Source organism: Micropterus salmoides, unplaced genomic scaffold (assembly GCF_014851395.1).
Source record: "Micropterus salmoides isolate LMB-PRFRI ecotype aquatic unplaced genomic scaffold, ASM1485139v1 Ms_hic_scaffold_13, whole genome shotgun sequence".
NCBI classification, from domain to species: domain Eukaryota; kingdom Metazoa; phylum Chordata; class Actinopteri; order Centrarchiformes; family Centrarchidae; genus Micropterus; species Micropterus salmoides.
The window spans coordinates 16,005,129-16,019,839 of NW_024040374.1; the positions used below are offsets into that span (position 1 = coordinate 16,005,129).

Below are 14,711 nucleotides of genomic sequence, written 5' to 3' on the forward strand. Positions count from 1 at the left end.
TAAGCATTTCATTTGCCCATTAAAATCCCAAAGAAACGTGTGCCGGTGAAAATCAAGTGTCGCGGTCATATTGATAAGCGTGTGAAATTTTAGTAGCGTGGTCATTCATTCAGCAGCGGTGAAATGCGTCGAATACAGGGGCAACACTGGTCTTAGACCAGTAACAGAGATCATGGGTCTCTGTTATGTGCACACTTCCGACTGTCCGGGCGCTGCAGTTCCGAAAGTTCCGTCATTGGTGTTCCGTGAACATTACGTTATCAGTCAGTATAGATTCTTCTTAGATGCACTGCGATGCGGACGTGGAAGATTCTGAATTGATTATGAATGAGAGATAGTGAACGGCAGACTGTGACGGTGAAAGTTAGCGGAGGAAGTTACCTAGTAAGTTGTCTGTCTGGCAGAACATGTGCAGTGCAGCCTCCGGTACTGCAGCTACATGCTAGACGTTGTTTCCGCAACTGCTGAAAAGGAAAAGCCAGGTATCGCTAGCTAACATGTCCCCTGTAAAGCACGTTTTTGGCTGCAATGTAACATTAGCTAAATTAGTAACAGAGTAACGTTAATGTTAATTAGTTAGCTTGTCATTACTACCTAACTTGTGGAGGAATGAGAACACCAGGTTCAAGCTAAACTGGTGTCCTGTACACATACTGTAACTTCCATCCTGCTAGTTAAATTAAATTATTTTTCAGTTTCCAGAGGAGTCTGACAACTGGTCGTTTAAAGGAAGGACGCTGGTGACCACAGAGGAGCTGAGGCTAGTAAAGTAAATCAGGGATGTAAACTAGTCCCTTTAAGCAATTGAGACGTTTCTTTGGGATTTTAATGGGCAAATTAAATGCTTAGTAATTATCCAGAAATCACTTAGATGCATCAAGATGGATCACCGCCCTCTGAATTGTTATCAAATTGAATCGTGAGGTGCCAAGAGATTCCCACCCCTAACGTTACTGCACAAACAGTATTCCCATTCCATTACTTTACAGTGTCCTTTAATACGTTTTATGAAGCGGTTGTCTCCAATCGCCCACTGCATCTGTTAGGGCCCGTCCATAGGCTCGCCATTCATCTGTGACAACATCTGAGCCTCTTCTTACGTGATGTTATATGGTCGGCAACAGGTCTTCTCTTGAGCGATTTCTCGCCACCCCGAGAATGAGTTTCCTTGTTGTAATTATGATGTGTTTTCTGCCAAACTGCAAAATGTTCAAAATTCATACAATTTGTTCATTAATTGAAGAAACATAAATAAATAAAAGTTGTTTTCCTGCGCAAAATGTGTGTAACTTTACTTAAAGCAAACAATTACATGTTATAAGTTCTTATAATTAGTTCATATGGTATTATCTCCACCTGTAATATATTATACAGGGATGGACATTTTAACACTTTACTTAAAACAAAGACATGCTATATAACATTAAACATTACTATAAGCTATTATTCCACTCTATATCACTAATTCTAAATTCTAAATGGTGACTAAAGTGTATTTATAAGGAGGCAGAGTCGATGGTTATAACATACTATGGAACATGGTCGGAGATTCTTGGCGCACACTGATATAAACTGGTATTACTATTAATTATAAAACATTAAATCAAAAGGACATAATACTTTATGAACTTTGCTATAGCACCTAATGCATGTTTGTAAGTGATTATAGCAATTGTTAAAATGTCTTATGGACGCATTATATCGTGTTATAAATGTATGCATAAGTCATTATAGCGATGACCTTCATAGAAAGTGTTACTCAAAATCTTTTACAAGAACAATGAGTACAGCTTAAACCCGGGACCTACCACCACACTCTTGAATCTCAACGTATCCTTGAATCTTATCCAGCCACCCTACTGCATAATGAACTATCTATTGCAGCAGGAATGCTATAAGAATCTTTAAAAAACAAAGAGCTCAGTGGGAAGATGGGTGTCCTTCTCACCTGGTGTCATCCCATTCGGGGCTGAGTCCGGTCAAAGAGCCGCGGGACTCTGAGACAAACTTGTAGACGACCAACAGGCAGTCTCGGCACAGCTGGACCAGCCGGCGGCAGCACTGCAGCTCCTGAGGCGACACCACCTCGCTGCTCTTACTGAAGATGGCCTCCCACGATGAACTGGAGAGCAAACAAGCAGGCACCGCACACAGAAAAATTACCATGAATTCATCACTATAAGCGTTAAGTATACATACAGTACATATAATGTGTACATGATGCATTCAAATAAACTCTGCAAAAAAATAAAACCATAAACAATCAATGAACATGCACCTGAGGAATGGTTGTTAAGACAACAACCGTGTACAAACGTTAGGCAATTAAGGTCACAGTTATAAAAATTTAGAACACTAAACCTTTCTACTGACTCTGAAAAACACCAAAAGAAAGATGATGTGCCCTGCTCATCTGCGTGAACGTGCCATAGGCATGCTGCAAGGAGGCATTAGGACTACAAATGTTGCCAGGGCAATAAATTAAATAAAAGGGGCCTTAGGTATCTCACAGACATTGCAACCATCTGTGGTGGTGGAAAACAGACTGGGAGTTGTCGCATAGTAAATGGCGACATGCACAATACAAGTACTGGCTATAAGTGTTATTTGCACAGTACAAACTATCCATCCATCGTCAACCGCTTATCCTGTGTACAGGGTCGCAGGGGGCTGGAGCCTATCCCAGCTGACATTGGGCGAAAGGCAGGGTACAACCTGGACAGGTCACCAGACCATCGCAGGGCCACACATAGACAGACAACCACTCACACCAAGGACAATTTAGAGACACCAATTAACCTAGCCTGCATGTCTTTGGATGGTGGGAGGAAGCCAGAGCACCCAGAGAGAACCCACGCGGACAACATGCAAACTCCACACAGAAAGGCCAGGGCAACCAGGGTTTGAACCCACAACCTTCTTGCTGCGAGGCAACAGTGCTAACCACTGCACCACCGCCCCACCAGTACAAACTATTTTAATAAAAATACCAAATAAAAACTCTGTCAGTAGCATTGTGTGTATGCTTTGCATGACTTATAAGATCCAATCAGAGAGCCAAACGCGGGCATCTGCGTCATTGTTTCTAAAGTCCTCCGTTTTTGCCCGTCCTCATTAAAACGCATTTTAAAACAAAAAATGGGGTCGCCAACGTTTGCAAACCTTTCCATTTTAGGTCTTTTACGTCCTACTTAGTCTGGACGGGAGGTGCAAATGTATCAAAGGTCTCAGTTTTAAAACTAAACACAGTAGTGGGGATGGGGCCTAAGAAAGCACTACAGGGAGACAGGAAGGACAGCTGATCGTCCTTGCAGTGGCAGACCACATGGACCACCTGCACAGGACCACAGGGCTACACCAGATAATGATTGTTGCTTTTGATTTTGACCCCCCCTTGGTTCAGGGACACATTTTTTTCCATTTCTGTCAAACAGTTTATGTTCTCTGATGTGTGGCCTTTACTGTCTACATGTCTGCAAATCCATTTGCATACAGACAGGCATGCAGGAAGACAGACAGACATAGAGAGGATGGAAGAAACAAATCTAAGTACAGTTAACCCCCTTTACAACCCCGGACATATCCCTGACTGTGAGAGAGCTTCAACTGAGACACAGAACTCAGGGGGGTATGTTTGATGTCTACCCCCTTTCACTCCTTGGGAGGTGTGTGTGTGTGAGGGGGTGCTTCCTCTGAAAGGCTGTGTGTTACCACTCTCTTTCTCTAAGTCGTTTTCAAAGCCTGTTGAATTCATCGCCCACAATAGCTGCTGGGCCGTTTGATTGTTGTTAAGTCCCTTAGATAAAATATCAAACAAGAGACAGAGAGGAACGGGGGTGGGGTGGGGGGCTGCACTCAGATTTGGAGTGTGCTTTTCTAGGTGCACCGCTTCGCTTTTGCCACGTGACATCAGGGCCCCCTGTTGGGTTCATCCATGTCAGGGCCATGGCCTGTTGTAGTGGGGTGGGGCTGTCTGATGATAACAGGATAGCTGGATTGTCCAGGGCAGGCTGTGATCAGACAAAAGCTGCATGGGGCGCAGCGTGTTGGGGGTAGCTGTGGCTAGGCTAGGCTAATCCTCGCAGGCCTCCTAACTCTCCACCCAATCTTTTCTTTTTTTTTTTTCAATGTCACATTTTTAATCTCTGTCTTTTCTCTCTATCACCAGACCCCCCCCCTCCTGCCTCATCCCCTTCATCTCTAACACCCGCTCCCTCAATTACGACTACCAAGGAAGTAAGGGAGGAAGAAAATGGAGAGCTGTGGGCAGCAACTTCAGTTACACCCTGTGAGCCCTCTGTGTCGAGGGAAACACGGCCACTGAACAACTGAACTGTAAAGGATATGGAGAGGAGGAGATGCAAGAAGGTCACACCTTTATCACACACGAAATGAAAAGCTACCAGCTGCTGTCTGCATGTCAGGGTTGTCTATGTGTGTGTGTGTGTGTGTGTCTCGCTGTATGTTGTGGGTCTGGTTTAGGGTGCAAATTAAAAAAAAGGTTGGCTGTCTGTCTTTGAGGGAAGCAAAATGTGTGTTCAAGCAACCCAATGTGAACCTCTGATAGAAAACAGTAGGGGTGTGTATGTGTGTGTGTCTTGTCTGCTGTTTTGGATTTTCTATAGGGACATGATCAAGTCGGCTGTCACTGCAGTGACTCATCTCATAGGAAGCCACTTTCTGTCGCATCAAAAAAGTTGGAAAATAAATAAAAGAGACCAAATGAAAACTTCCAAGTACAAACCAAAGTAAAGAGGCCTTCGTTCACCTTCTTCCTGCTTCTATCCCTCCCATCGCTTTTTCTTGCTCTCACCTGTGAAAAAGCCCTGATTAACAGCCCAGATTTGTGACCTTAATTTGCACCCTTTCTACACAGAGTAACATGTCTCTTTCATCCCCAAGAGCTTTCACGAAAGTGCAGCGGGGTCTGGTTGGTCTGTCACTCATTCTCTGTCAGCTGCCGTTGCTTCCCCAGTGATACTGAATAAAAATGGCAAATTGTCCCCGCTGTCACTGAAACTGATATATTGACGAACACCGGACATGGGGAGATTGCACAGAGCGTGAACTGCTAGTTATGGAGTGGTAATTGGCCTGCAGTGTGAGCACTCGTTTGTGCTGATTTAGAAGAAGAATTAGTTTCCATTAACATCTTTGTTCATTCAGGGGTATTCTTTGTGATACATTTTTTTGGGTTTAAGTCATCAATTACAGTCAAAATCAAACTTACATTATATGTATTACGGTTGTTTTAATTCTAATGTGCTTGGATGAATCTTAAATTTTTTGCTGATTGTATATTTTTTTTGCATTCTTTCTGAATTTGATGGTTCCTTATACATAAAGGTTTCATGGCCCCAGAGCTAATAAAATCCCCTGGAAAAAACATTACAAAATGACAGCAGCTATAATCATTTTAATGATCATCTCCATTGTAGCAAAAGTACAACATGCTTGTCGAATCATTAAACAGCATCTGAGACCCCCTCGCCCTACACTTTTCTGATGATGGATTTGACAGGTGATGTGTTTTGTAATTTTCTGAAACCGACAATCTGACAATCACTCCCACCTCGGTCGGTGTTGGCCGAACAACACTTTGTACCAAATAGTTAGTTTCACACATACCCCAACCATTACATCCTCATTCTAACCCGGCTCACAGCCTCACTCAGACTGGCCTACCCAGTGTTAGAGAAGCAGTTCCACAGGCCCTGACCATGACTCCACAGCAGCCGGTTGAAGACGCGGTTAAAGAGCCGGTAGAGGTGGAGACTCTCCACGTCCGGCTCCCTCCAGATCCGCTGCAGCGCTGAGCGTACATTGGTACGTACAATGTCTAACACCTGAGCGAGCGAGAAAGCGAGAAGGAGATGGGGAGAAAAGAGACAGCGACAAAGGTTTTAATCAAGCATATGATAATGAAAGAAATTAATGATGCAAGACAAAAGGTGGCAGCATTTCTAATTGATATGCGTGAGTTGGCATTTGTTCCAACTGTAATATTTCTTTCTTTTTTTTTTCATCTTACCATTAAATTAGCAATCACAGAGGCTGATGCATTCACAGTAACCAAGGGCAAGCTTGAATAAACAGACAGGAACACACAAGAATAACACATACAAAAAACCCATTTAATCAGCCTCTAACACACACACACACACACACACACACACATATAGTGAAGATTTGAGCATGTTTATCTCTGCGTTCATGTTAAAGCATGCACACATACTGCCTATGTGTAGTTTGTGTGTGTGTGTGTGTGCAGTAGAGGCAGGACAAAAGTGCTGGGGCAGACAGTGGAGAGCATCGGAGAGGACTAATTGCTGCACCGACGTCAGTCTTGGAGAGAAGGTGTCAGAAGTTCCCAGTCTGGTCTGAGGACACCTGCGCCAGCCTTCCATCTTCCCCTCTTTGTTTTCCCACCTCACTGCCTTCTCTTCCTCCCCTTTTCTCTTTCTTTTCACCCCGCTCAGAGTGCAGCGCTGTGGCCCTTTTGACTTTGATTCCTTGCTCCTCATTACTGACGTGCCTGTCTGACTGTGTGTGTGTGTGTGTGTGTGTGTGTGTGTGTGTGTGTTTGCAAAGCGAAGAGTGCAACATTTCCCTACAGCACCATGAGGCGAGCAAGACACGCATGCACACTCAGACAAACTGATAGATGAGTAAACACACACACACAGATGTTTTGGTATGGTAATCAGATGGCAGAGCGGTGGGCGCTACATTCCTGACCTCTGCCTGCTGCTCATTAGGCTGCTCCACTCCAAATAAAACATCAGCTTGCACAGCCACAGCCCACAACACAGCCGAGCACAGTTGTGCAGAAAGCAGCGGCTGAGAGATCACATCATTACTGACACGCCTACTGGATGCCATTTCACGTCTTGTCCCCTCTTCTGTTTTGTTTACATCCTATTTGGTGTCTCTACCTCTCACTGTCTGACATGATAATGATCTTCATGCCTGTCTTATTTTTTTTTTCCCCCTCTGATGTTTGATGTGGGGATTATTTTCATTTTTTAAAAGTTGTGCAAAAGCATTCAAAGGAATAGGTAGGAGCGGTGACATTTTGTCTTATCCACCTGTTTTAACAACGTCCATTCTATACAGGGTGACTGTAAGGCAAGGCAATTTATACAGCTGTCAAAAGATAAATGTGGCCCATTTTTAAGACTTTCAGAATGTACATATCCAAATATCAACAGTTAACTCCAACAAGTGTCAGAGAACTGCTATTAATTGTTATTAAGTTAATAAAGCATTGAGATCTTTTTTATTTCGGTTGAGGTCATCTGCATTTTCCCAACAGCTAGCCTTCAAACCAATAGGCCGCGACTTCACATATTCTATTTTAAAAGTCCTCAAATTTTTCTCTCCTTTGTTGAACTGTCTCTCATTGTCTGTTGGGGTTATAATCTAGTCCGCTTGGCTAGCCCCAAAATACATCTTGAAGCAGATCAGGATGTTAACATTTTAGACAGATATTCCGCTCAACAGACCTGGAGTCAAACTGTCATTCAATTCTCTGGAGGGGCAAGTCAGAGGCATACTTGCGATCTGATCCCAGACTCACCTTCCGCTGTTTGGTAGAGTCCAGCTTCACTAGCCAATAGGAAGCCACCTTTGATTTATGGTATTTCCAGTTGTCGAGGATCTGTAGAAGAAAAATATGGGTTAAAACGGGGAAAAATAATCATTTGAACATGCACAAAACTGGTCTTAATACAGACCACTCTTCCTTAGAAAGTATAATTACACTCAAGCAAAACATTTCAAAACACTCTCTGAGCATTTTATTAGTATCATTTTGAACACAAAAAAACACTGCAAGTCTACTCCACTGTTTTCATTACACCATTCCACCATTTCATTACATCTGCTGTTCTTTATTAAAGTGCTGTTCAATCACTGCCAAAAACAACAACAGTACAATCAGCAGATTTGGCTAGAAAGATGCCTGCAAGAGGAAATGAATAAACCTTTTAAACATGAGGAGATGCCTTGGTGATAGGTATTCTAATCATCATCATCATCATCATCATCATCATCATCATCATCATCATACTACTCTAAAGCAACTTGTCACTTAATATAAGCTAGAGCACAGTTAAAATATGAAGTCCTTTCTTTTGGTCGTTTTAAAACTATAACAACGTGTCAGAAAAATAAGACCATACGGACAAAGTCTAGAGCTCATTCCCACCGTCACACACTCACCCTGGCAAGACTTTCTTTTGCACCTCAGCTCAGACATGGAAAACCTGTAACATAGCTTGGTTCCATATGCCTGTTGACGTAATGTGTTTTTGGCTTCTGCACATGCGTAGGACTCCATTATGGAAAAGTTCCATGAACAGGACAGGATCATTACAGATTGAGCTGCTATGCGTGTGCGATATTTGGCATGTGGCACATGATACTAGGCAACACATGAAATATAATGTAAGAGGGAAGGGATTGTTTACTGCAGCACATCACTACACTGTCTTGTTATTTTATCCTCAGAGACTAGTTCTGACATTTTGGCATCAGACCGATTTTCAGCCAATTTGACACACAACTACATACACCACAACTACTGAAGGTTTCATCTAGCAAAGGTCTGTCAGTCTTCAGAGTCAGTTCTCCCACCCTAACCCGAGAATATGAAGCGTCACTTAACTAACTTAATATCTCACGCAAACCATTTCTTGTACTTGTAATGGAGCATGACTACTTTTTTTGCCATGTAAAACATTTTATAGAAATGATAATTAGCTAAGTAGGTGGACTGCCAAATTGCCCTCTATGGAAAAATCTCAAACATGATATCAATATGTGGGTAACAAGCATTAGTGTGGTATCTTTCCTTAGGTGAATTTAAATGCAAGCACAGAAAAATAGAGTCGGGATCTTTGGTTCTATGTTTAGCGGGTGTGTCAAAAATCCTTGGGGCATGTGTCGTTATGCTCAAAAGCTGTGCTGGATATTCCCATGCACTTGCTCCTAGTGCCAACATCACTGTGTACCTACAGGCACTGTTATTGTTGCTCTGTTGACTTAGTCTACATCGCCCCACTGGTGCACATAAACCTCTCACGTAGCATGCTAGATCCCCTGCAAACAGTGCTCCCATTGGGAATCTCCAGAGTAAACTTAATGTTTACTCACACGTGCACACACACACACAAAAAAAAAACAATCCACAAGGATTCACAGATACAGAGCTAAGGTATACAGTGAGGACACTTTCTTTTGCTTTCCAGAAAGTTGCATGTTTGCTTGTTTAGTATTCTCTCTCAATAAGAACCTTATGAACCCTGTCTGGTAAGATGCACACTCATTTGTCACATTTGTGTCATACAAACACAGATTACCCTCAATTTAAGCACAACACAACGCACTCGGTACGTTTCACCTTTCAACAGTTCCAACTGTGACACAAAAAGCAACTTTTTGAGTGAAACATAAAGAAGGCAATTAACACTGATACAAACACATCATTAGCCCAATTAGCCCTCAACTTTATATCATAGAAAACATAAATTGCCAAAGATTGTTTTCATGCCAAGCGAACACACTTTCTCTCTTGAGGCAAAGCGTGAACAGTACAGGTGCAGTTGCTCATCTGCGTTTCCATGGTGCTCCCATTAGGGTTTGTTAACAGTACAGATGTGGAGGTAATTGTCTCTCACGACCCAGACACACCTAGGTGTCAAGCGCACACACAAACTGTTTTTGCGCTTGTTGTGAGGCCAGTAAGCAAGGATGAACATGTCACTAACTGAATCTGAAGATCCACCTGTTATCAGCTCTGTAAACTTCTACAAGCCTGATAGATGATAGATGATAAAACGTGAGTCTTACTGACAAATTAAAATAACGATGTCAACCCGTCTTCTACGGGTTTGTCGGATCACCATGACCACCTTTATTTAGCAGCTCGAATCTGGTGATTCAATAGTCGCCTCATGCTCCAAACTGCTCATGGAAGACTGTACCTATGCTGGCCATCAAGTTGTCGGGATTAGATGTTGCACTGTCAACCCCGCAAGGCTTTTTGAAGTTAAGTAGCCATGTGAGAGAGGGACCAAGGACAAGGTTGCACTTTGGCCCAAATATGACATAAATAAACTGAAAGAACTAACTGCTATTTTTTTCCTGGATACTTCTACTGGTACAGCTCAAGAAAACTTTTTTTGTCCATTGAACATGTTTTGGTAGTATTTCTGTCATTAGTCACCCTGATAAGGACAGTCTATCCGGCTGCTGTCCTTTCAGCACCGCAGGAGCTGTGGTGCTGAACAGACAGCTGCTTCTGAGGACAGCGACGTCTGAGGTCAGAGTGACTGTGGATCGGACGGATGGACGCTTTCATAGTACTTTTGTACCGTTGATGTGTTGCTTCTGGAGTGAATTCAAGGTGAGCCTCTGCCTCTCTCTATTCTAATTTCTATTGTAATTTGTAATTTAAACATTTTCAAAACTTACACTTAAACTGCCATGTTTCTGTAAGACCAGCAATACAGCAGCACATAGTTGTGGTTCCTTAACTTGGTGCCATGGCTACTAATAGCAGCTAGTTTAGTAATAACTGAATGTTTAATTTTTAGGCAGCCAATTCTTAGGCAACAGTACATGCATGATAAACGTTATTTACATCCATAGGCTCCAGGATATTACTGTTAGCTACTATTAGCCAATTCTGCTAAATCAAGCATCAAAGAATTAACTTTAGCAATGACACAAACACACATACACGCACAAAATGCAAGGACACAGAGATCTAACCAGAAATAGTGGAGGCACTGATTAATACAAAGGAGCAGTGGGGAATAGAGCAGGGCTGCAAACTGACCGACAAGTTGTCACTGGGGTCATTTGAAAGACAATGGGAGCCAAGCCAGAGTGAACAGGCTATTGTAGAGGGAGGCGAGGAGGTCTCTTTTAGTTAGGCTGCAGAGTGACCGCACCTGGCCACAGAGGGGGCTCTGGGAATACAGTGGGTCTGGCTTTCACTTACTCACTCACTCCCACTTCCTCCTCCTTGTTTGTTTGTCTCTGTTACTTTTATACACTGAATCTTTTACACTGAAACCATTTTGACCCACAAAAATACAAAAATGTTTTATTGTAATTGGCAAAACATACACAAATACAATAGAAATAGTGCACCCACCTCGTCCAGCACGGCCTCAGCCTCTTCCTCTGTTTTTCCTGGAAACCTGATCCTCATGGCGGTAAGCGCGGCCAGAGTCTGACACACCAGCTCGGCCTCCTGCTCTTTACTCCTCAGGTTTATCAGTGGATCACCCTAAACGCACACACAATTGGAAAGAAACCAATTGGGAACACAGATGTGTATTAAATTTAAGCAAAAGGTTTCATTAAACACTATAGTATCATATCATGTTCAACACATACAGCATGTCATTATCTGTCATGGAAGAGAAATGTATATAATTCTGATTAAAGGCCGCAAGAGTCTGATTTATTCATTTTGGAGCAAAGTACACTAAGTAAATGTAATCATTTAAAGAATCGCAGTTCAATATTATTTTCATTATTAATTACTTATAAATTAATAGTATTCTCCCCTGACAAAAAAAGGCAAATAAATTTTTTTGTGTCTGCAAACATTTAATCAATCTTATTTTATGTAGGAGTAGGGCTGCACTCAATCACGATGTCGTCATGTGCAATTACATAAAACAGAAAAGGTGTGTGTGACGCTCTCTTCTCTGTGTGCACTGCAGTCTGCTCATCATCTCCGCCCACATCAGGCTCTCCTATGTATCTGTAACATTATGTTCAATCAGAAAAAAGATTTTTGAGCAGTGTGCAAGTAATGTTTAAGCATAGTGTTTAAGACAACAACCTACAGTAACCCCCCTACCCGCCTCGCTGCAAATCGTTCAACAAACAAACATAGTCGGACTCGCCACCGGAGCACCGAGATAAATGCCAGTGCTCCAGTCACTCTGTGACAGAGAGACGTCTTCGGCAGTTGAATCGGTAAGCTACTATTAACTGAACATTATACTCTTTATTTAATGTTAATATCTATGTAATAATATGTTATATACTAATACACTAATGTATATTAGTTCCTCCTCCAGTTTGTGGATAGTGTCTCTGCAGTGGACAGATGTAGATTTACCATGCACCATTTGTTCCATTATAATCGAATTGCAATCACAAATCGCAATATTATCCACAATAATCGCAATATGACTTTTTCTCCAAATCATGCAGGCCTATGTAGGAGGCTCCTCCAAACCACTTCAGTACAAGAAAGTATAAAGTTGTATTCAGACATGAGTATTTGTTAACATGTCAAAACAATGTGAGCAGGGTGTAATGTGTTATTACTGCATAATGTATATTAGTCTTTGTTATTTCAAAGTATTGGGGGCACTTTAAATTTCACAGGCATTTTATGAGCAGGCATTTTTGCCATGAGTGCTCATTAATGTATAATCCTGTTGCCACCTTTAACAGGTCATTTTTTTATTTACTTAGTAGTCAGCACAGAGCAGTATCAGTGACATGCATCATGTTTTGTATAAGAATAACCTCAAAAGTCCATGTTATTATTGCTACAGCAATGCACTCACTGGTGAACCTATATCCAAGCTGAGATTTCCTGCACCAGCATGTACTTATTCCAACAGGGAAGTCAAGTGTGCAAGAAGGTAACAAATGAAACGGTAAAAAATAAGGAAATTCTCATGTCATTTTGCACTCTGTGGCCTTTTCAGTACAAAGGTTTACCACTTAGTTTTTTTTAGTATTCTGCTCCATTTCATTTCGTTCCACTATATCCAAAGGTTACCAGCGTACTTGTTAAGAAAAGGAAGGGGAATGGAGGAGGCAGGCAGAAAGCAACAGATGGCAACATAATAGAAGTTCATTGTGGTGGACTACATTAGGCCTATACAGAATTGAAAGAGCTGCTTAAGTGATTCCTTTTGGGCCAGAATACAATATAATCCACATGAAGAGAAAAGCAAAGAGGAGAGGTAAAAACAACAAATACATGTGTGCATCAGACTTTGGTGATATATAATTGTATAATTATTGATTGCTTGCTTTAAACATACTTGGAGTAGTAGATCAGCAGAGGATTGCCACAATGAGCAATATGACAGCTTGACTATTTAAAAATGAATTTAGCAGACTCTTCTGTGAATGACAGATTATGTGGCACATTCTGAATTGTGAAGAGGTAAGCCCTACTTGGTAAGCCACTACTGTGTGTGTCGAATAACTTACTATGTTGGAGTGGATGGTCCCCAGGCTGTTGCTGTGAGGCACACGGTGGGCGGAGCCACTACGGCTCAGCGAGTGAGAACGCAGCGTGGCAGAGCTTGGCCTGATGAGGGGAGTGGCCATTGGAAGTGTGGGAGAAGGCCTGGTGGACAACGACCGCACCTCATTGGGCGATGAGAGGGAGGCGATTGAGCGAGGGCAGGAGATGGAGCGCCTGATTGGACCAGAAAGTGTTGGGGAAGCAGAGGGGGCGGGGCTGGTTTTGAGCGACTTGATTGGAGGTTTCCAGTGCATGCGTCCTGTAGAGAAACAAAAGAGAGGGAGGGGGGCGGATGAATACTGACTCACTGTCACATTTGAATTTCTTTTCTTCCCTTGTCCTGTCTCAGAGTCCCAGTCACTGTCAAGCTCTCCTCTCTGCTTTCCATCCTCTGCCGGGTGGCTTTGGAAATGAAGTGCAGCATTAAAACTCCCTTTGCCGCACAGTGGCCCGGCGGCCCAGTGTGTGTATGTTATTAACGACCGCAGCATGTGTACTTGAAACCAGAAACTAAACAGTAGTCCTGTCTGGTTTGGAGATGGATTAAAGAGCAGCTCTCTCTCTCTTTCTGAGACACACATGTACACTCACGCTAGACAAACATACGGAAAACACACGCAAATACACCGAAAATTAAGCTGAAAACCCACACTGACATTCTCCATCACCCTTGAAACTTGTCCAGCTTGTCTGCCAGCCAGTGTATTAGAGTGTGTTTTCTATTTGTGCAGGGTGTGTGTGTGTGTGTGTGTGTGTGTGTGTGTCTGACATTAAGTGTGCACTCTAGTGATTATATGTGTCTGTCTGTCTGTGTGTGTTTGTGCATGTGGCTGCCAAATGAGAGCATTATGGGGCTTAGTCCTAGCAGCTCTTTGGTGGCTTGGTATGGAGTAGGGCTTGGCAGGGTTGCTGTCTCTCTCTGCACACACGCATACACACGCACACAGATACGGAGTCCAAAAGTTGTGCTTTTTCATGGGATTGTTCCTTAGTTTGTGACAAACAGAATGAGCTCATGCAAGGGTCCTGTCTATTGAGTAGTAAAACCAGCAGCCCATAGAGTTTTTTTCTTTCCAAGGTCGCCACATAGATTGCTGTGAAACGTACCCTCCTTCTCACTTCAGAGAGCTGAAAGTAAATAGATTTCTGGGAATTTCTGGGAATACATGACTTGGGAATGTCTTATCACTCTCACTTTAAAACAGAGAATAGTTCAGCATTAAACCCAAGGTGTTTTCAAGATAAGCAACAAGGTCTTTTTTTCTCTCTTTCAATAAAAATCCCTTCTTCTCTTCACCCTCCGTTCACTTGAACTGTACTGCTCAGGATGCTTTTCTTTCTTGCTTGCTTGCTTGCTTTTCAGTGCTTTGACGTTTGTGTGTGTGTCCACCTAGTGTGTGAAGCTAGGACAATC

At 42.5% G+C, this 14,711-nt stretch overlaps 1 protein-coding gene across 3 annotated transcripts in view; it reads right to left on the bottom strand.

Moving 5' to 3' along the window:
• ttll7 (tubulin tyrosine ligase-like family, member 7) overlaps window positions 1-14,711 on the bottom strand; it is a 76,445-nt gene that overhangs the window by 10,531 nt on the left and 51,203 nt on the right. For all 3 annotated transcript variants that reach the window (XM_038715754.1, XM_038715756.1, XM_038715755.1), the window contains exons 16-20: window positions 13,261-13,556; window positions 11,165-11,299; window positions 7,580-7,660; window positions 5,686-5,846; window positions 1,949-2,122 (exon numbers count right to left, since the gene is read on the bottom strand). In XM_038715754.1, coding sequence (XP_038571682.1) covers window positions 1,949-2,122; window positions 5,686-5,846; window positions 7,580-7,660; window positions 11,165-11,299; window positions 13,261-13,556 — 847 coding nt within the window. The remainder of the gene's footprint in view (window positions 1-1,948; window positions 2,123-5,685; window positions 5,847-7,579; window positions 7,661-11,164; window positions 11,300-13,260; window positions 13,557-14,711) is intronic.